The sequence below is a fragment of the Lepisosteus oculatus genome, chromosome 4 (assembly GCF_040954835.1).
Source record: "Lepisosteus oculatus isolate fLepOcu1 chromosome 4, fLepOcu1.hap2, whole genome shotgun sequence".
Taxonomy (NCBI): domain Eukaryota; kingdom Metazoa; phylum Chordata; class Actinopteri; order Semionotiformes; family Lepisosteidae; genus Lepisosteus; species Lepisosteus oculatus.
The window spans coordinates 64,237,932-64,260,280 of record NC_090699.1 but is presented as its reverse complement, the minus strand read 5'-3'; the positions used below and the strand labels follow the sequence as shown (position 1 = coordinate 64,260,280).

The following is a 22,349-nucleotide window of genomic DNA, read 5'->3' as shown; positions in this document are numbered from 1 at the left end:
ATACTGTATATAAGGTTCAAATTTAAGACAACTGTGGACAGCGCTTTAGCAAAGATCATTCACAAATGTCTTCATTGTGACGATAGCCTACCCACACCCTAAACCTGTAGATGTAATTATTGTTTATAACAGTCTAAATAAATGATGAATACTTATAAAAAACGTGAACCTAAACAAGGTTTGGTCGAATTATATAGTGTAAACATCTGGATATTTCTTAACTTGATAAGAAGTTTTTATATACTATTAGATACAGTATAACGTAGTATCTCTTTCAATTCCTTTATTATAATGGCCCTAATGAGTCGCATTTAGTTGGTGGTGTTCTTTATGAAGATGTATAAACCTGAGGCCAGATTGCTAATCTGTACAGTGGTATGGCTAATGTTTTTACATCTTTTTATTTACTGATTTATAAAAGAGCATAGCGGCTACCACAATTAATTAAACTCTATGGTGCTCACATTTTGTGTTCATTTAGTAAGTACTAAGATGTACACTCATTTTGCTGACAAAGCAACTACCAGCAGTTCTCATTAGCCTTATTTGTCATTAAACATGCTTTCTATATTAATTGGCAACTTGGCTGTCTCTGAAACCCCAAGTAAAAGTTGTGGTAAATATGTGCATTTAAAGCTGTGTTGTGTTCACTCCTTAGTTTAGCTGAATTTTGCAGAAAATGACCAGATGCGGCACAGTACAGTACATATTGTTTGGATGGCAAGGACTGCAGTTTAAATTGTCTGTAAGCTTGCATCCGATAGAATCCAATATGAATATAAACAGACTATTGGGTACAGTTTATTTCAGATGCATGAAGTTTATACGAAGAAGATGGGCACTTGATGTTATTCATTAGAAAAATCTAAACTTTTTCAAATGTAATTATTTCCAGCAACACAACATCATAAAATGAGTATTGTATACAGATTCTCTAAAGCAAAAATACCATCAGCTCAGATTTGTTTGTCAAACGCAGTCATGGATTTACTAACAATGCCTAATTAGTCCAACTAATTAAAATCTAATTATACAGATACTAGAATAATTATTTACTGAGGTCATGAATGAAACATACAGTACTTGTGCAAAGTATTTCATATTACTAATCATGAAACTATTGTCATTTATTAATTACAAAGAACCATTGTCCTGACATGTGTGAACAGCATTTTGTGAGTATGATACTGTTCAAACTATTTTTTAAACCAATACAGATTTGATTTCAATAAGCAATGAGCTTAAGAAGAAGCATTTAATAGACACATGCCTTTTCTCTGTTTAATTGAATACAATCTGTCAGGGCTAGCGTTATCTTAGAGGAAACAGTGAAGGAAGAAAGAAGGATCTTAGAAATGTGTACCTTTTCACCACTAATCTATTTTTGTTCACTTTTTGTTTTCTGATACAAATTGTCTAATTAATAGGAACATCTCTCACATTTTCTTGGCAACTCTATAAACCTTAAGAAGAGGTCATTTCCCCTCATGGAGGACCAGATGAAAATGATTGAAGATCTTGTAGTCTTTGCTCTTATGGAGGTGCGCTTACTGAACTCCAAGCAGAATCTCTCTGAGGCGTGCTTTACGCTTCATAAACACTAATGAATTAATGCAGAGATTAAATTTTATTGTGCTGAAAAAATACACAAATGCTTCTTTAAAATCATTAAATAAAAGACTGTACCCTTTAGGTCAAGCTCAGATGGGCAGGGTAGTTGGCACTCCTGACTTGAGCAAGTCAGAGCTCTCACATCCTTGAGCTCCAAGTATACAGGACTGTACTTCATTCATTTTGCTTCAGTTACAACCCCAGCTGGCAAAAATGTACAGGGTAAGTCACTTTCGATTAAAAAAAAATAGCCAAATTAATTGCTAATCGTAATTAAATATTTTTTCTGAATTGGGAGTACCCTGCCCCCCCACACACACTCTCTCACTCAACTGGAAACGTGTAAATTGAACACTACTCCATATAAATTAAAGAATAGATGCCTGAGGCTGAAAGGGAGTTCTGTGGCTGGTTTGTGTTTGTGGCAGATGCCCTCTATAAACCTGTAGCAGATGATGAATCAGTTATAGTGGGCTCATGAGAAAATGAAGATCCATCCCAAGCTCACTATACTGTAGCTGTAAATCACAAGTCACTTCCCTGATTATTGTTAATGAAATGCAGGTTCCTGTCAATTCTGACTCATCTTAGATTATGCTTACCGTAAATCACATTAACGAAACCACATTACATCATTTCGAATGACAAAATCCAAAGAATGGCCCTTCACTTGACGAGACTCTATTTTTTAGCTCTTAATGTACTGTAGTTCCTGGGAAGCTCTGTCAGTGCTTGAAATTCTGGCGTCTGTGACATCTTCCTTCCCCATAGATCCAGGAGTGAGCTATTCTAAAGACTTGGCTGTACCCATTGCTTAATTTAATTATTGTATGTGGCTCATCAGCAAAGAATGAGAAAACACAGAATTCTCACAAACATGTCCTGGAATACAATTAATCTTTTCTTGCTTCTTTCACGTAAGAGGCCTCTGTCTGTTACTTGTTACACTTCCCAATGGCTTCTCCTGCCTCAATTTATTTACTGTGGAAAAAAAAAACCCCATGTACAGTACTTCCAGTAGCAAAACCTACATACAGTGAGCAATCAGGCTTTTCATCTTCAGGCAATCAGTCACACTTGAAATAGCTGCTGTGAGCCTCAGGGAAATATTTTAGGAAAATGGTCCTTAAGCACAGCCAATATGTTTGCAACACTTATCAGCAACGTAGTGAACCATTAGACTAGAGTGATGTATTTTTGTTTATATTGCTCTCACCAGCGACAGTACACACCCAGGGTACTGAAGGGTGGCGTCTGGGCTGTCCCTGTTGAATATATATTTTTAAAGATACAGTGTGATATTTAAGGGATTTTTTTTAATCTGCTTTTTAAATCTTTATTTTCCCAACAGTCTACATGTACTCCGTAAAACAAAAAAACGCAGCTCGCGTGAAAAGTCCAGCCTTTCGTGTCAGCTTTCATACAGCACAGTACGTGCGTGCGAATTGTAACTCTGCCATCGGGGTGATTTGCATCTTTGAAAGTATTTCCTGGTCCATGGGGAAAAGTGACCATTTTTCATTTGAAGAAAGTTATTATTTATGCAAAAGGTACTTGAAAATAAGTCCACCGCAATGAGCCACATCCCTCTCTCGCTCGTCGTGATCTTACTGCGGTTTTTACTGCAACGTACTTTGATGTACTGTACTACGGGGAACTGTAGTAAAGTGTATGTGGTATTTAAAAAGCACCAAAGCTCCCTGAAAGACAAGCAGCAACGACAGGGATATGCTACAGCCTTACACACAGGTATCAGGTCCACAGTGTGTTTGACAGGTGAGAAGACCCCGTCAGGAAACTGCGGCTGTATAGCCAGCAGCTGAAATTGAGCGCAGCGCTAAACGCCTCTTGCAGATGAGCAGACCTCCGGACTAGCGAAGAAAGGTATCGCTCACGTAAAGCGCCGGCTGTGACTCGTTCTCGCAGGACGGGAAATCTCTGAAGGAGAAACGGGCTGGCTGGCCAGGTGGCTGGCGAGGGCTGGGCAGCGGGCGAGCCGAGGCTCTCCCCTCTTGCTCCCTGTCATTGCTTGAGAAAATGTGGAGATCGGCCACTTTCTTCTCCTCCTCCTGATCCCCTCGTTGACCGGCAACATTTTTTTGTTTGCTGTTGTTGTTGAGACCCACACGTGCGTGTTTGGTCATTTCGCGGTGTTACGCCGTCCGGTGCGAAACAGCTGTTTTTTTTTTTGTCTCTGTGTGTGTGTGTGTCTGTCTCTTGTGTCTGTGCGGTCCCTCTGTTGCGCCCAGCGGCAATTGTATCTACTGTATCTGATACGGCATCTGATACAATCGGGATACAGGCGGGGGGCGGGAGCCGGAGGGGTGGGCGGACGGGCTGCCTTCGCGCACTGCAAGGGCTTGGCTCGCTCGGCGCGGTGCGCACAGCACACAGCACGGTACGTACCTGCCTTTATTTCAGCTGCCCCTTTAAAACCGTCTTGTCGCTGCTTCCCCAGTGTGGAGCACAGGAGGGTGTCCGCGGCCCAATGAAAGCGGAGGTCGAGAATGCTGGGAATGTTGAGTCAGGCTGGCAGCCAGTGAAGCCGTGATGGAGAAGAACTGACATTATAAAAGGGTATGAAACATTGCATGCATTTTTTTTTTTTTAGAAAAAATACAATTGCATTAAACGGTCTTGCTAATGCAGCTGCAGTTTATTCGCCGGCCAAGGGAGAGAGATGTCCTTCGCTTGGAAAGACTGCTTTATGCACGGCGGCATGGTGGCTAAATCTGATTTTTTTTTCCCTCTCTCATTGATAATTAGTTTTCTTTCGCATTCTAGGGAATTATTATGTCCTGGCAGAGCACAGAGGGTGGATATTTCAGCAGTGCACACCGGACTAGCTCTTCTGGGGTTACAAAAAAAAAATAGGAGCAAGCCAAGCTGAAAGTAAAAAAAAAATCACACCGGACTGTAGTGCTCTGTGCAGTCGTTATAAATTAGCCGCTTTTATTCTGATTGTAATGCAGCAAAGTAATGTACTGTCCGACTGCACAACTTTGAAATGTTGTTATTTAATAAAGTGTTTACAGGTAGTACTTTTTATTTCACCAGGACGGGCTATATTAGAAACTGCTTGTCGGGGTTGCAGGTTTTAATGTACAACTGTACACCTGGGCTATGAGCGCTTTTAGAGCAGGATAATAAATATGATCGCTTATTCCTGATCGTGTCTGCGATTGTAGCCAATTTTTTCTGTACACGATGCCATGTACTATGCTTTTCTGGAAGACTGCATTTTATGCCAGTCATTTATTAATTACCGTAGCGCAGAGGTAACCATTTCACCCGGCTTTTAACGTTACATGTGCACTTATTACTTCAAGGTTGGTATTAATCATCTTAAGTGATCAGTCTGATTAACAACTACCGTAGGTATATTTTAACGCGTTATTGATTTTTTTTTTAGGCGTTTGCTATCTACTGTATATAAGATAAAGGGGAGAATCTTGTTCTCTCTCAGACTAACTCGATTCTCAAGAATTGACATTTCTGGGTGAATGGCAGGAATATTGGCCAGTCGGGAAACAACCATTCTCCTTATGTGCTCGTAACAGCCAATCGTCCTAGCTAGGAGGAGGGCTTTTCAACATGCGGTTAGGTCTGCTCGCTACTACGAACCTCATTAAATCGGTGCAGGATGCCATTAACCCTTTAAAGGCAAGTGCAATAAATACACTTGTGTCCATAAAGATAATGTCAATTTAAAAAAATACAGAGACAGGGCAGTGGGAAGCTAGCGGATGTACCGGGTCCAAATATTCTTTTTGGGACCATTCCAAATTTTCCTGTAAGATGTCTACGATCGCAAGCAGTAAATCAACGTACAGCGAATGCTTTTTTTTTTTAAAAAAAGGTACATTCTGTAGTTAACAAAAAGACTAGACGGTAGTTGGATTATCGATCTCATTCATCGATCTTTTTTAGGGGCATTTGTCTTGGCCGAATAATATCGTCACATATGACATATAATTCATAACCATTCGGTCATTTATTCAGCTGTACTTTCTTTAAATCGAGGGTGAGCACCTTTTGTCGTGGTAGGTGGAATTTCGTTTATGGCTGTGCTATTCACTGTGTCTGGTTACATCATTGAGTGAGTACATTTCCTCCGCCGGCTTTGCTTTTCCTAGCATGCTCTCCACAGCTGGGAAACCTTGAAGTAAATTATTGTTCAAGATGAACAGACCCCGTTCACTCATCAGCTCATCATCAGTGCCGTAGTCCTAGGCCTTTGTAGAACAAAGATGTCATTTAGAAATGTTGTCCAGTTACAGTTATGCCACCTTTTTCTAAGGGAAATTATATTTAATTGCAGATTACCTTTGGGGAAATTCAGATCTAATGGTAGAGCATACACTGGTAAGGAAGAGGTGACAGCTTAAGTTATTGTATCATTTCTATCATGGGGTTGGCATACAGGATGTGTGGAAAACTGAATTGTTGGCTGCTTAAAATCTGTGTGGAACAGTGTTTATGGTTCTGGACTTATAACTGGAAGGTTGTGGGTTCAAATCCCTGGTTAGATGCTGCACTTGTACCCTTGAGCAAGGCAATGAACATTCTTTCCAGTTAAAATACAATTATGTAAAATGGGGGCATGTGTTAGTTGTCTTTTATAAAAGAACCAGACAGATAAATACGTTGTGCGCACAGTATATACTGTATTAAACATCTGGTTCGTTTGTTCTGGCGGAAAATTGTGTCAGAAATGTCGAAATCGGAATGGTAACTGAGCTGAAGGGTGTAGTTCAGTGAGCACAGCCTTCCTGCTCCAGTGCCCCGAAGTACGCCTCCGAAGCACCCCTCCAGTCTTCCGTCCCCGCGTTTCCAAGATTCCCTTTCACAGTCACAGCTGCATCTCCGCTTCGTGTGCAGTGAAGGGCCCTGGAAACGAGCCCTCGTACTTAGAGGACAATCAGGCAGATTTCTTGAGCACTTTGTGACGGAATGCAATTTTCACCATTTTTGCGAGAGAAAAATCCAAACCGTTTGTTTCTCTGAATTGGTTGCAAGAGGTTTTTCTGACTCACTGGGTCCTGATGGTGACTATATGGGCTTTTGGCTTCTGATTTGTTTTTTGTTTTTTTGCTTCTATATACACATACGCTGTACTGTTATCTTTTCTCCATCAAGAAAAGAAAACATTTGACAGAATTCTAAAAATCTCTTGTGGTCTTGTTTCTCATTGGTGGTGAACCTGTTTAAAAAACAAAAAACCCAAACAGAACAAAACAGTACAAGCCCCCTGTCCTCGGTGGTTCCTAGTTTCTGCCTATGGACCTTGATGGTAATGTACTGTAAGTGATGGAAGAGCTGGGCAGCAGAGATTTGAGCACATCAGCAGCAGCTCTTTAGATCTCCACAGTCTCCGTCTGGAACCCTGGATCTGACCAGTAGACAGTTCCTTAGACAGTAAATAATGTCAATCTAGGGCAGTGGTGCCAGGAGAGGGGTTGAAAGACGCCTAACACAGCACCAGCATCTTTCAGGCTCCGTTTTTTTGTAAGAGGCGGAGATTGAAGTCATTATTTAGTAAGGACGCCGGTGGGGAGCACTGTATATATCTTTCTTTAGAGCAGGAGATATAAAAGAGGCAACTTGTTTTTCTAAAAGTTAACCACGCTGGGGCATGCCTAAAATGTGTATATAAAAAGTCCTTAGCCTCCCACACACTGAGCACACTTTAAGGACTGGGTACCAGTTATAGGATCTAAGAGTGGTCAGGTCTGCTCTCTGAAGGACAGACAGGCTAAGTCAGTCATTCATGGACTAGGAATTTTGGAAGCCGTATTTATATCATTCCAAATATTCTCCTACAAAATTTCGTCAACTACCTTATATACTCTAAAATGTACGTATCCCTACTGGCAACCAGTAACAGCTGATAAAGGTTTTTTTTAATGAAACCTCCAACAGAAAAAAACACACGTTTTTTTGTCTTTTTTGGGATTATTTTCTGAAATCTCCTGAAACCTTTGCTGAATGCTGGTATAACACTGAATTCTTGATGTCCAGGTTTTAGGATCATACTGTAGCTCATCCTTTAACTTGCTCCATTTAGTCATATTCGGTGAGTCTTGATTATTTGTTTTAAGCCCACCCCATTGCCTTTGTTTAATTGCTTTTGTCTCCTAGTAGATTTTAAAGGCGGAAAAGGAAGAAAAAGAGCCATGCTTTTCTTCAACCTTCTCAGCTAAGCAGTGTGAGTAACTTACACTGCATAGAACACAAAATTAATCCAAGTGCAAAAGCCTGTTATTGAACTGTATACTGTGTGTACTGTAGCAGGAAGCATGGCTTTTAATAAAAGCTTTTTTATTTTTGATATTGATTTTACTTTCCACTTTTTGTGTATTAGTATACTATAAAATGGCCATACGACTCTTGAGTTGTGTCATATACATGTACTGTAAAATGTTTTTTTTATGCGTGAAAATATGGTATATAAAAGTAAATACGAGAATCCATTTTTTTAAAGTTCAGTTGTTTAGCTTGGTGTTTGTGTAGACATAGAGGGCCGTGTTTTTGACTTTGCTTGTGTCTTGGATTTGTCCTTTTCATTTTCGACTTTACTATGACAGCTTAGGCAGCAAGCCAGGTATTTGCACTGTGCGATAAGAGTAACTGGCTATCTTACATCACCCCAATATTCACATTATCTGCTTTGATGCTCATTCCCTGGGTGTGTGTCTGCTGTGTTGTGCTAGTCTCAATGTAAAACCAGCAAATATATTTATATATTTCATGCTGCTCCCTACATCTAATTTCTCAAAAAATGATTTTTTTGGGTGGTTGTGTGGTAAGTGCCTGTTTAAATACCTGTTGAATCTCTTGCCTATTTTTTCAGACTAGTCTAAAACAGGCTGTGGAGTGAGGCAGCTACTGGTTAACACCCATGTGCTGACCTTTGAAAGCTTCAGGAAAATCTGCTAGATAGTATATTCTTTGGCCCTGGGGTCCAATTTCAGCCATTCTGACTGTTATTTTTCCTCTATTGATATCTCATTGATTGCATTTTGGAAATAATAAGAGCTGCTTATTTCCTTGTCTGAAGTCCACCCTGAACATACTGTAATGAACTCCCTGCACTGGCTATTTAAAAAAAAAGGTTTTGCTGTGCAGGACATGTAATAATTAAGCAATGGATGATGCTTCTACTGAAACCTTTCTGTGCCAGTAACCTTTCATGCATGGCAATTGGAGGAACACGGAGATAGGAGTGTAGCATGGGTGTAGGCGGAGGTTTTATCTGGTCAGAAGCATCCAAAAGCACTGCAAGCCCACATACTGGGAGTTTGGCAGGAGTGGTTTGGTGCATAATTTGCCTGGGACATGCTGACAAGTTGTCGGAATTAATTTTTAACCCCGTGCAGTGGCAGAACGCACTAGGACACCTTTTACGTCGACTGTATACGTGTATGCTATGCAGCTGTGTGAAACTAAGTGAGCTGCAGGAAACTGTTAAAAGCAGCTTGCTGTGGATCTAAGTCTCTCGTGCCGTGGCTGCTGGTGATGCCATCAACCTGTCTCGCTGTGCCACAGATTCTAAGGATCACCCCTTTGGCTTGGTTTCCTGTGTTTGCTGTGTGCCACTCACTGGAACGGGGAGGGTTGCTTGATCTCGACTCCTGGGTTTGCCCTTGGTGTTTTTGCTGCTGCGTCTCTCCCGGGTTTCGATCCCTGCCTGCATGACCACGTTCTTGGATTGTGACACTCTGACTCCCTGGCCAGCATCAGATGTCCCTCCCCCTGAAAGCAGCGTGCTCCCCAGCTCCAGAGTGCCTGTAACCTGTTTCCCCCCCACACCTCTGGTTTCAGTAACTGAGTCTGCACCAGCCCACAGAGCCCTGAGTCTGCACCAGCCCAGGGAGCCCTGAGTTTACACCAGCACACAGAGCCCCAAGTCTGCACCAGCCCACAGTACTGAGTCAAACCTACTGTTCAGGGGTGCACTGAGGCCAGTGGGTATAGCATACCTTACAGACTGGGTCTTCTGCTGGTGAGGCTGACTAAGTGAAAACAGGATCCTGATGGGCAGGGAAATGGATAGGCACACTAGCCTTCAGTTTTAGCTCATATGTGTTGTGGCACAACAGTGAGGTTCAGTTGTCCTTGGATATTCCATATTGGAAAGGAATAGCTGACAATCATGGAAAGGGATAGGAAGCGCAAACCTGTTTCTTAAGCGGGCCTACCCCTAGTTTCAGCATTGCAGCACCGCCTCAGCTTGTAAAAAAATATCATCACCGCCCTGATCTGCCACAGTGCAGAACAGGTAAAAAAAACATTTTGGGTTTGTCTGGTTATCTCAGTACATGAAGGCGTCACACTTTCAGTTCAATGTTCTTAGATCACTTGAGATTTCTGGGCAGATGGATGGGGGGATCTAATGCACAGTAACAATCCTAATTGATCTCATCTCCTCAAGACTGTGTCTAGAGGAAGCAAGTGGATTTCACCTCATCTGATTTATACAATACTCCATGTGCCATTTTTGGTTAAGGGCGGACAGCATGTTAGAGTGAGATGCTACCATATGCCAAGTTTTATATCATTTTTGTTATTCTACTGCTACTGTATATGAACTGTCTGAGGCCCAGGAAGTAAAGAATAACATTTCTAACATGTTTTTTACTTACAGTAGGTGGATGGGCCAGAATGCAACTGCTTTTTGATGCTTTGAAGAGTCGTTTTAAGACGATATACTGGTGATCACAGAATAACATTTCTTGAAGCCACAATTATGAACCAAGAGGATAATATGCCTGCATTGTCCTGCACAATTTCATGAGCAGTTTAGCTCCCAAATAAAATCTGTTTAATTTGATGGTGTTCTGATGACGCCTGCGTTCGTTCGTTCATTCACTTGAGTAAAAGAAAAACCTTTCACCCAGTTTGTATTGCATTAAGAGAACACTGCCTTTGAATAGGCTTTCCGTTCACATCATGCTAAGTTAGATATCTGTCTAATGAGGCAGAGGATGGGGCTTGTAATGAGAGGCCGTCCAGCTGTAGGCTGAATGCTCCTGTTAAATGAACTGGGTGTACATGTGTGAGCTGAGAATCAGCCATAAAGGCAGGTCTGCAGTGCTAGGACATACCTGCAGTCATGTTAGAATGGGCACTAACTGGTTAAAGCCGTATTCTGAATATACTGTATCCATTTCTTCTGGGAAAAATCTTTATTATAGAATAATTCCTCTTTTGTAAACACGCAGTTGTGTTTTAGTGCAGGAATAAATAGCAGTAAGGTACAGAGCTTCATTCATATTTAACTGGAGAAATGACATTAGATGTCTCTGCTGGAAGGTAACCTGTTGTTTGTCTTGCATGAAACCATTCTCATTTGATTAAGGAGCTCGAGTGGAAGTGAAAGAAATGTGGATTAGAATTCACAGTGAAAATGTCTGGGATCCAGAGCTGCTGAAAACTGACACATTGGTAATGGTGCATGATGGTGTATTTGCTAGAATCTACACTGATACAGCATTTTCCATGTCGACTTAGGCATGTGCATATATGCAGTTTGTACTTTAGTCTCGTCTGTCTGTTCACCTGTCTGCCTGTCTGTCTGTATTTATTATCAACCTGCCCCACTGTCTGTCTGCCTACATGTCTTCCTGTCATATTTATTTCTGTAATATATATGGGATTGGATATTAACTATTGCTTTTTCATGATACTGAGGGTGGAAGAAGCAGCTAAATACACTTTTAATTTGTCTCTTGCATGAAGCTTCCCTGCTTTATCTCTGTGGATTTCAGTATAAAATTGAAAATGCTGCTGCTCACCTCTATTGGCCTGAATGTCTGCTCCTGAATGCATCAGTGAAGTGTTGACGTCCTCCACATCTGCACCTTGTTTGCACTCTTTGGACTCTGGTCTTATTTCAGTCCCTAGAACACTCTGTTCTTTTGCCGCAAGGCTGTGGAATGATCTCCCATCTTACATTAGATCTTGCAGGACCGCTGTGCCTCTCTATTATTGATTAGTTTCTTTTAAGCCACTTTGAGTTGATGCATCATGCAAGGCACTATATGAAGATGATGATGATGATGATGATGATGATGATTATTGTTATTGTCAGAGTTAGCAGCCATGGACAGTTGTTTTGTCTTCAGGGCACATCAGCGTGACATAGCTACCTTTGATCGGTGAAATGGACACCTATATGTGTTTTAGAAAGAGTACTTTTCATGTTTATGGTGCATTTTAAGAGCACGTATTTGTTGTCAGTTATGGGAATGAATATTAATGAAGGCCCCCTCAACACTGTGAAAAGGCAAGAGATAATTAATATTGGCATAATTCATAGCAATTCTGTGCTCTTAAAACACATCAGTGTTTTATCACTGAATTGTTATCATTGAAAGGTGTTTCTTGAAAGATTAGTAGTCTCTCACTGTTGGGAAATTTGGAGCAATGCATTCTAGGAGAGACAGTGCCAGTGAACAGTTTTATTAATTCTTCATCACTGTCATCCTTAGATTCACTCTAGATTCAGTGTTTACACCCTTAATCCATTTTATAATGTACTGTAGACGTTGAGGCACAGCCAGGTTTCATCTTGTTGTTCTAGGAAATGGAGAGTGTGTGATTCCGGTGTTGCAATGTTAAAATCCGTGCCATACTAATATGGATTAATTGTAAATGAGGACATTTTTTGGAGTTCAAGTCTTTTAAAAAACGCCTTTCACAAGTTTCTTTTAAATATATTGACTTGTTAGAACTTTAGACTTACAGTATTTATTCAGATCTATTGGATTTATAATGTCCGCTAGCCTCTTGGAAGCAGCAATTACAAGCTGCATCATGCTTGATTCTTTGTGCTCAGATGTGGTGGAAAAAATCAGGGAAAAAATGCAAGAATTTCTCTTGCTTGTTTTTCCAAAGTCTTCACCTGGCTTAGAAATTAGCCATTTAATTTTAGTTCTACTGCCAGACGTGTTAGGTTATTTTCTTAATTTGCATTTTCTGGTTGAGATTGTGGTTAATGGATAATGTGCCACCATCCCATGTTTTACTTTGACCTCCGGTAGGTACAGTACAATTTCCAAGGATAAGGGAAAATTTCCAGAGATAAGGGACTTTGGAAATTAATTTCCTCTGGACATTGTCTCTTATCCTTTGCAGTGCTGTGAGGAGTAGTTGGTGAAGCACTGGACTCCTAACTGGAGGGTGGTGAGTTTGAGTCTTAGCTAAGGACACTGGTACTGTGCATTTCAGCAAGGGACGATACCCAGAATACCCCAGCAGAACCCAACGATGTACTGTAAATGGATGATCAGATTCGTACTTGAGAAGATATGTACTGTATCAGTAAGACACTTTGGATAAAAGTGCTGAGCACATTAATAATTATACTGCTGTAGGGATTGGATGGTTTGAATTTTCTTGAGAATTAGAAATGGAATCTATAAATAGATTCCTGCATGATATATTATGCAACTAATACAAGGTATCATGTTATTAGCCTAATAAAATGTGGCAATTCAGTAGTAAGTAAATAAAAATCAAGCTGCTGTGATCACAACAGATCAGTCAGTCATATATTACGAGAGCCAATCCCTATTATAAACCAAACCAATAGTGGGTTAAATATTTTAACTGTAATACCTGAATGACTGTTAGCAATCCTTGTAAAATCAGTCACAAAACATAAACATCGCCATTTACAAGCAATCACAGAGAGAAGTAATAGTTCTGTTACTTTAATGAATTAACAGATTATTAAACATATACTTATTTGGAGCAACAAAGTGTTAAAATATTAATATTGACTGTTGTTTACTCATTGGAATTAAAACCATGTAATCTCAGGACTTGAGAACTTGGCAGCTAGTTGAGCCTTTATTGGAGTGAAACTTGGACACATCTGTACTTCTTAGCTGCTATGCTGAATGTGTGTTGATATTCAGTTATGTCGACAGATGTCTCACTGTATTATTTCGATGAGCAGATGAAATCACATTTGGAAAATTATCACAAAACCTTTTCAGTCTTTCTTTTATCCCACCACTGTCTTTGGGCTTAATTTCAGAAAATCCCAAAATTCTTTTTTTTTGGGGGCGGATTACTGTAAAATAAATTTTCAAGGCCAGAAATATTATTTTTATTTTAGACTTGGCCTAGTTGGTATGGGGATTGGAGACCTCCAAAGAAAACCATAGATGGTGCTCTTCCCTGTGGTCCAGAGTACTGGGCAGGGACCAGGAATACTGTAGGATGTGTCAACAAGGACCTGAGGTCCTGACTACTTGGTCTCACGGTACTGTCCTTTACATTAGGAGTGTTAACCCTGGCTAAGTTCCACTGAGTTCTTGCACAATCTGACCTCCCTCAAGTTCCCTCTTACTTCAGCCGGTGAATTGCTTTCTCATTTCTGTCCTGATCATTACTGCCAATCAGTAGGAGAAGTGGCTCCTTTAGGGAAAGAAAGGTGCCAAGTGCCATACAATTTCAGTCAATCATCAGTCAATTAGTCAATCAATCAGTTTTCTTTCTTAGTTTAGAAAGTTTAACATTTCAGTTATGGGACTGTACAGTAGCACAGCGGAGCAAGATACCATGTGGGAGTTATCCTAGGCTTATACTGTATGGTTGACTAGACTTGTGCGTTACCTAATGAAACTAGTCATTTGGTTTTGCTTGCCCTCTTTTCCAAATCGGCAGTGATGCGGCACTTCATTATACCGTACAGTTCTGAGACAGATAAGATGAATCAGTCTATCCCGAAACAGGAAAATGCCAGTTTGCGCTGCACTGTGGGTTTGTATCTGAAGGTGGAATCTCTGTTCTGAAACCAGAGAACCCATGAGAACATTCCTTACTTGATACATCGTGGCAGGGGTACGTTATTTCTCTGTGTTACTCCAAGTACTAAGCACTTTATATATTATATGTAATGGTATATGATCCGTTTATGAAGGAGTTTGCAAGGACCAATACTATTTAAGTGTAAGATATATTCATCTACTTTAAAGGTCAATCAGAAGCTTCTTCCTGTGGCATCGGGAAGCATATTTATGAAATTGTGAAATTATGAAATTATCATGCATCTTCTTAATGAACCCAAAACTCGAAAATTGTATTATAGCTGGACTGTTCAGTGGCGATGATGATATTTTTCTTGTCTTCTCTCCAGATCTGAACTGAAGGCCCCCCCAAATCAGCCCCTTGCAAGAATGAACTAAGCAGCTATCTGACAGGACCTGGGGACCGAGAACACTTCTGTAAACTGCACGCTTCAGTCGCGAGTCCCACTTTTGCGCTTGAGGAGCCTCGATCCCGGGAGGACCGATCATGTACGGGAGCTCGAGAACGGTCGGGCATTTGGAGGGCAGCCCCTCTCGGTCACCTCGCTTGCCGAGGTCCCCCAGGCTGGGACACCGGCGGACCAACAGTGGAGGGGGAGGGGGAGCGGGAAAGACGTTGTCGATGGAGAACATCCAGTCGCTCAACGCGGCCTACGCCACCTCCGGCCCGATGTACCTGAGTGACCACGAAGGGGTGGCGTCCACGACGTTCCCGAAGGGCACGATGACGCTCGGGAGGGCGACCAGCAGGGCGACGTACGGCGGGAGGGTCACAGCCATGGGCAGCAGCCCCAACATCGCCTCGGCGGGCCTGCCGCACACCGAGATCCTCTCCTACGGAGACCACGCCACACTCTCCTCGGGCTTGCACCACCACCAGGTCCCCTCCGCCCTCAGGCAGGTGCGGGACAGCACCATGCTGGACCTGCAGGCCCAGCTCAAGGACCTGCAGAGGGAGAACGACCTGCTGCGCAAGGAGCTGGACATCAAGGACAGCAAGCTGGGCTCCTCCATGAACAGCATCAAGACCTTCTGGAGCCCCGAGCTGAAGAAGGAGCGGGTGCTACGCAAAGAGGAAGCAGCCAGGATGTCGGTCCTGAAGGAGCAGATGAGGGTGACCCACGAGGAGAACCAGGTCAGGCCGCACAGAAGTCCACTTACAGTGGCGCCTTGTCCAGTCAAGTGCACGCAGTTTTTATTTTTTATTTTTAGTTTCTTTGTGGCTGGCTTTGTCTTTGGTACTATTCCTAACACCTCTTTCTGTATATATTTGTTTTAGTTTAAAACAGAAGTTTGGATTCTGGAAAACCCTTGTAAAACGCAGTGGTGTGCACGTTCTGGGGTACTTTCCCATGTGATCCATTGACATCCTTGACATGATAAAGGACAGAGTAGAATTGAGCATCATGACTTTTACGGTAGCTTATGATGATATTGTTCATTTTCTTCATCAAAAAGCATACCAAATGAATAATGTTCAGGACACAAAGGAGATCTGTTTTCCTTATCCGTAAATCAGTTCTTCCCACTGAACTGTTGATAATGAATAACTCCTGGTAGAAAGCCTGGACTACATTGAGGACTATGCATGTTTGACAATATACTGTATGAAAATATTCAAGCTGTTTTGAGGCAGCAGGCTATGGATGTAATATCTTAATTTAGGCTGCATTATGTCATGTAGTGGAGTGTACATCCTTCCAATGGATCAACACAATCAAGCATTATGATAATATGCTAAATATGTCAGTGAATTGTTTCCATCCTCTTTTTTCCAGATGCAATTCATTTTCGTTTTCATTTTTAACACACCTGTGATAACCTCGGCTTTGTCTGTAACTGTGAACTGTACAGCTAGAAGGGCAGAGAATATTGTTCTTATAAAACAATTGAATTGCTTGCAGAGATGGAACTGCAAACCGAGTCCTGAGTATGAGGCAGTTTAGATATGAGGAGTATCAGAGTATTTACTTCTAATTTATAACTTGCCTGAGCATGCAAGTGTGTGTAATTTCTCAGAAAGCTAATTTTATTTGATATTTCTAATGGGTAGATGTTTATTGCCAGTTTGTCTTTGTTACTGTTATTCAGCCTTTCTATTACGTAAGTTCATACTGTAGTTAAAGTTCACAGTGCTTATGCATTAGTCAGATTCTGTGCTGTATGTTTTTAAAATGCCACAGACAACTGAAGGCGGACCTTGTTCATTGTGCAGAAAGAATGGTGTTTTGCTGAATTTTCTGAAAGTTAGTTATATATTCTGTCACCATGGAAACTTGGAGACTGGGAAATCTCAGAGCCACACTCAGCCGTCACAATTTGTCTTCCAGGCAGCTGGAGTCTATTGAAAATGACTACTGCATTTTTAAAAGTTGCAAGAATTTTAGTTTCAGTGTCACGTCAAGAAAAAACTAACAATGCATATTTAAGTTGAGATCTAAGGATAGTTGCTCAATGAAAGGGCAGTGATTCTTTGAGTTACATCTTAAAAGAACTACAGTATGACCTGTACTGTGCATTTAACTGAATGCTACAATGGCTTTTCTTTTATTCTGTCCCTAACTGAAAATGTGAAGCAAACAGTCAATGTCCTCTGGTGACACACTGACAACAGCTGAAACAATTACAGGCTGGAAATGTCATCACATACAGCATCTGGGCTTTAAATGAACAAGCGGTGTTGGGATGTTTGAAGTTGTGTATGAACGTAACAAGTGGTATGGAGATTCCTGTAACATCTAAATGAGAAATAATTATCCAGGATTTGTGTGCTTTGATTCCTCCCAGCCAAAAAGGAAGTCTGTGAGTCTACACAAGAGCACATCTGGTACCATGACAAATTGGCTTTATTGAATACAATAGATCAACCATAGGTATTATAATACTGAGGTAGCCCATGCTAGCAGAGACCACCCAATTATCAGTACAATTATGGGTCAATCAATTTGACAGACTAAGTTTTCTATTACAATTGGTCACATTACAGCCAGTTGTCAGGGACTGTAGGATTGAAGGAGACAAAATGGCTTTGTTGACAACGTGCCTGCAGGGTGTGTCTGTCTGTTTCTGTGACTTGAGAGTCCTGAACCACTCCGAAGGGTGCTGGCGGCCTCATCAAGAAGCAGGAAATTGCTCTTATGAGGAGGGACATTAGGGTGGTGGAAGTGTGGAACAAGCTACTGTATGCAGCCCTATTGTTGAAGCTGTTTCCCAACCTGTCTCCCTTCAGAAACACCTACTGTAGATGAGATCCTCCGATCAATTAGCTACTAACTACCAAAAGGGCCAGATGGACAGAACAGCCTCCTCTCATTTGTAACTCCTCTCATTTGTAAATCAAGCACATGCCTGTTCTGCTGTATGCAACCTGCACCGCCCTCAGAAGATTTTGACTTCTAAAGTATTTTGGTGTTAGACGTGCGATCTGATGTGGGAATTAAAAATGGCAATTTAGCATCTTAAATACATTTTATATAGCACTTATATCTATTCACTGAGATTTTGCCACATTTGATCATCAATGTACAGTAGCCTTGTCATTTGATGCAAACATCGAGAAAAGTTTTGCTCGTCTGCGACCTTTAGATGTAAAAAAAACATTTTTTAATGCACACTTGAATTTTTATTGAGATGTGACATTTTAAAAGCTCCGCACTGCAATCAATTGGGGTTGAATTTAAGCAGTATTTCTGTAAGTACTCTGTGATTTCACCTTAGAGAACCTGAATATTTATTTAATGATTAATGCTTAACAGTGTCTTGGAAATTAGAAGCTTTTGACCTTTGCACTTTAGATGAGATCATTAAATGTAATCACACAGATTGTCTAAGCTATGCTTCATTTTTCTTTGAATTATATACCATGTGAATAAAAAAACATCAAATGCTTTAAAAGGTGTAGTGTGATACCACTTACAATGCCAAAAGGAATTTTCTGATTCTCTTAGGATGTATTGATAAACATTATGGGGAAAATCTTTTTTTATGTCTGAGCTGAGCAAGGGTGTAGTTCCACTGATAACATTACTGTGTTTGTTCTGTTTTTTTCTTGTGATTAATATGATGCACTGTTTTGGGAAACCTATTCAGGTTCGTTAAAGGAGGTACATTAAATATGTACTTTATTATTAGAGTAAAACAATAATGGACCAGTTTTACTAAGAACAATAGACTTAATTGTCAGGGCTGTTAGACAGTAAATCTTTCAGCCAGATGGAGCCTGTCCACACATCCAGCAGCTGACCAAGCTTTTGTACAGAGCTCCTTGACTGCCAAAGCTTGAATTAAAGAAAGCCAAATTATACCGTAAATGAAGTTTCCATAGTGGGAAGCGTTGGTTTCTTGGTTTGCACAGAACACCATCATGTTATCCATGAGATTGAAAGTAAGCATGACCCTCCATTCATCTGTGCTGTATTAAAAAAGCTATTTACAGTATTTCCTGATGAGAGCCATGGCAATCCAGAGTCTATCCCAGAGGCAGGGAGCACAAGGTGGTACTGTACCCAGTCTGTCACAGTGCGTAAACATGCAATCACCATTAAACAAACACATCGAGGACTGCAATTCATATAAACCCAAGCACTTGGCACATGGGGTGTAACGAAAGCGTTCTTTCCGGACCCTATGCAGACGACACAATCCGGGGACGAGTGAGGAAAACACGGGGAAAAAAGCTTGCGGGAGTCGGGAATGAAAACGGGGGGCGTGTCCGTGGTGCGCTGGTGTTCGGGGGAGGTGTGGCCGAGGCAAACAATCCAGAAGTGAGTCCAAGGGGGAATCTGAGAGGAGGCAAAAGTCCAAAGCCGGGCGGTCCATCAGAGACAAAAGGGGTTAAAAACAGGAACCGGGTTGGGACCGGCACGGGAACGGGAACAGGAACAGGAACTAAAAACTAGACGGGACCAGGCGCTTCCAGGTCCCGGACTCGCCTGGTACGGGAACCAGAGCAGAGCCCGGAATAGAGTGAGCGCCTGGCTTTTAAAGAAAACTGAAAAGGGGGCTGGAACAGGGAGCAGGTACGGAGATGAGTGAAAAACAAGGAAGGGCTGGAGCGTCTTTAAGAGGAGGGGTTTACGAACGTGACATGAGGCTTACACATAAACTGGTTTCCTTCCAGTTTCAAAACCCAGCATTTTCATGCCTGTAAGAATCTTGATGAGCTTTTCTTTTGACTTGTCCCAGAAGGCATAGTTCCGGCACTGGCTGGGTACATTCACAGTAGCACACATGGGCTGGTGGTTGCAGTCAGTGTTATTTACCTGTCACCGGGAGTCCTGACATTTGCTGTTGAGAGTACAGTGGGGCTTCCACCTTTAAAAACGGAGACGCATTTCCTGTGATTGCACATTTTCTTTTTGTATTTTTTAAAGTTTTGTGTTCACCGTAGGGGGTTATTGGGGGTATATTAACGAAACAAGGTAAATTTAATGTGGTACTGTACATTTATGCATTCCAATTCGTAAGTAATTACTTTCTAACACTTAATTAACCGTTAATTAAGTAACATGTTGATCCCTTTTATTTTATGTCTGCATTTAACTGGGGAGAGGAGGCTGGTTGAAAATTACCCTAAGAGTCGTGGCAGTAGTGAAATATTTTATGCAATGTGAAATACAAACAAAAACAGAACAAACTACTTAACCTTGGCCAAATGTCTATCTCAGATGATCACAGCTGAAGGTACTACAGCGTTTTCCTGTCCCATGTTCTGCTTCAGCACTAAAGCAGTAAAGGAAAAAGAAGAATTGTTAAGACTCAGATTCAAACTCAGGTGATCAACTAATGTAAGGCTGTCGATGTATATCAGCTTATGGAGATGGTTAATCTTGTCTTGTCCTACAAGAGAGTTGTCTTTCATTTTACCAAATTGCTACCACACAATGACATTTATTGTGATTGTACTGTAAGTGACAAGAATAGGTACTGAATTTGATTTTCTTTTTCAGAACACACTCTGTATTCTTTTGTATCTATTATCTGTACTCAAACTGTAGACCCTCTCTTTACTTTAAGTTGCCCGTTTCATCCTTTTCCACGTTCATTGTTATTAGTATTTACTTGGTGTCTGAGTAGTAGCCTCAATGATGATCAGAACTAGAATCTTGCCAGAAGAGGACACCTGTCAGTCTTTCGCACAAGAGCAGATTTTAGCACCACTTTTTATTCTTTTCCAAACAGCCCATTTAAAACATTCTTAAGTGAAAGTATTACATTTAATTTAGCGTATTATTCTGCTTTGATGGGCATCTTCATGTCTTTTCCTTAATTAGAAATGTGGACTTGGGGATTTTATAGCTGTTCATACCCACCCAGTTTGGAATCACCAGTTGTTCCATGATTCAGCTTCATGGCGGCAGCCCGGAATGATGCAATACGGGAATGATGAGGATCCTTTGGACACGCCGCCATGTCCGAACGTTACTCATTTGGCACGCTCAAAGCTTCACCGAGCGTGATGGGAGAGTTAGTTCTGATTGGAGGAGTGGCGCATCTTTCACTGACATCACTGCAAGGATGTAGACTCTCCCCAGGTTCCAGGGGTGGTTGATGTGGACAAAAACCAACCAAACGCAGTGACGCACAGCTGGCTGAGCACTGAATCATGGGAAATCCTGGTCCCAGTTTGAACTGACATTCACTGGGGCTCAGCCTGGGCTGTGAGGGAGAGAGTACCTTCTCTGGTTGTGTACATAAGGGAGTATCTTCCCGCTTTTGTTCTTTCTTTTGGAAAATGCGGTGAAATTCTACTCCTGAGCAGAAATTGATATTTTATTCAAGTAAAGGACACACAACTCAGGAAGCAGTAGCTCAAAGTGAATAGAATAAGATAAAAGGACATTTTAAATTTCCATGTTAGTCCTAATACAATATCTCTCACAGATTTTGCTGTACTCTTTCAGGCTCAATACTAGGTGTTAAAATGAACATACAGGAGACAAGCACATAAAAAGGAGTTAATTTTTTTCTTCTGCACAACTGCTTTACATCTTAATGGGGAAATCAATCAAGTTAGTTAATAGTTAGAGCTGCAGGAAACCTGTTATTAAGATTATTTCTGGAGGGAGTAAACACAATGGTGAAGGCAGTAATTGTTAGTGAAGAAAAGCTGTATGAATAGGATTGACTGTTCTTTGTGTTGGAAAAGTTAAGCAAAAGTGCAGAGCAGCTAGGGGAGGCAATGTCTCTTCTGAAATGAAAAATGTGGTCATTAAATTATAACAATTTGAGATTTTTGCCACATAACTGGAGTAACCTTTGTTTCACTAATTGAATCTGCTGGTGGTCTTTTTATTTAAATGGTTGGAAACAATAATTGGTTAATGGCATATTGAGGACGCCTGTGCAGCATAACCAGTATAAATTCAGACCACTGTGGTTGTACTGCAGCACAGAATTACTCCCAACAAGCTGCACTCTCTTTTAGAGCACGGATTGTAAATCATGGCTTTTCTTCAGTCCTATTTATAGTTTCACAAAAGGCTTAAACAAATGCTGCTGATTGCAGAAAAATGGAGGCATTTTCAGTTCAATTCAGTTGCATAAAGACTTGGGTACTTCAGAGCTCAATGGTCCTATGGTAAGCAGCAGTTTTGCACTACTTTGGCAGGTTAGGCCATTGAGATGCTCAAATGCAGAAGGAACACACTTCACAGCCCCAGGTACTTCAGTGCTTTGTTCCTCTTTCTCGGCGCCCTCTGAAGTGGTGTCTCGGGGTCTTAGTGAGTCTGAAGTCATGACCCAGTTCTGTCAATCTGGAGCAGCAGGCGGGCACCCGGCATGGAAATGACGAGCGAGAGAATAGGAAGAGCAAAGCCGTGACGTGTTGATCGTTTGCCCACCTGTTGGGAACCAAACGGATTCCTGTGTGGAGTCCCTGTGTCTGGACTGAAGACTGACCAGACAGCCTGATCTTCC

General features: G+C 41.3%; 1 protein-coding gene across 13 annotated transcripts in view; it reads left to right on the top strand.

Annotated features, from left to right (window-relative positions):
* The first annotated feature begins 3,960 nt into the window (after window positions 1–3,960).
* Window positions 3,961–22,349, top strand: part of LOC102695071 (ERC protein 2) — a 314,021-nt gene continuing 295,632 nt past the window's right edge. For 11 of the 13 annotated variants that reach the window (XM_069189511.1, XM_069189507.1, XM_069189509.1 and 8 more), the window contains exons 1-2: window positions 3,961–4,188; window positions 14,762–15,567. In XM_069189511.1, the coding sequence (XP_069045612.1) occupies window positions 14,920–15,567 (648 nt within the window). In that variant the 5' untranslated portion in view covers window positions 3,961–4,188; window positions 14,762–14,919. The remainder of the gene's footprint in view (window positions 4,189–14,761; window positions 15,568–22,349) is intronic. The other 2 variants (XM_069189512.1, XM_069189506.1) reach the window with 1 other exon arrangement.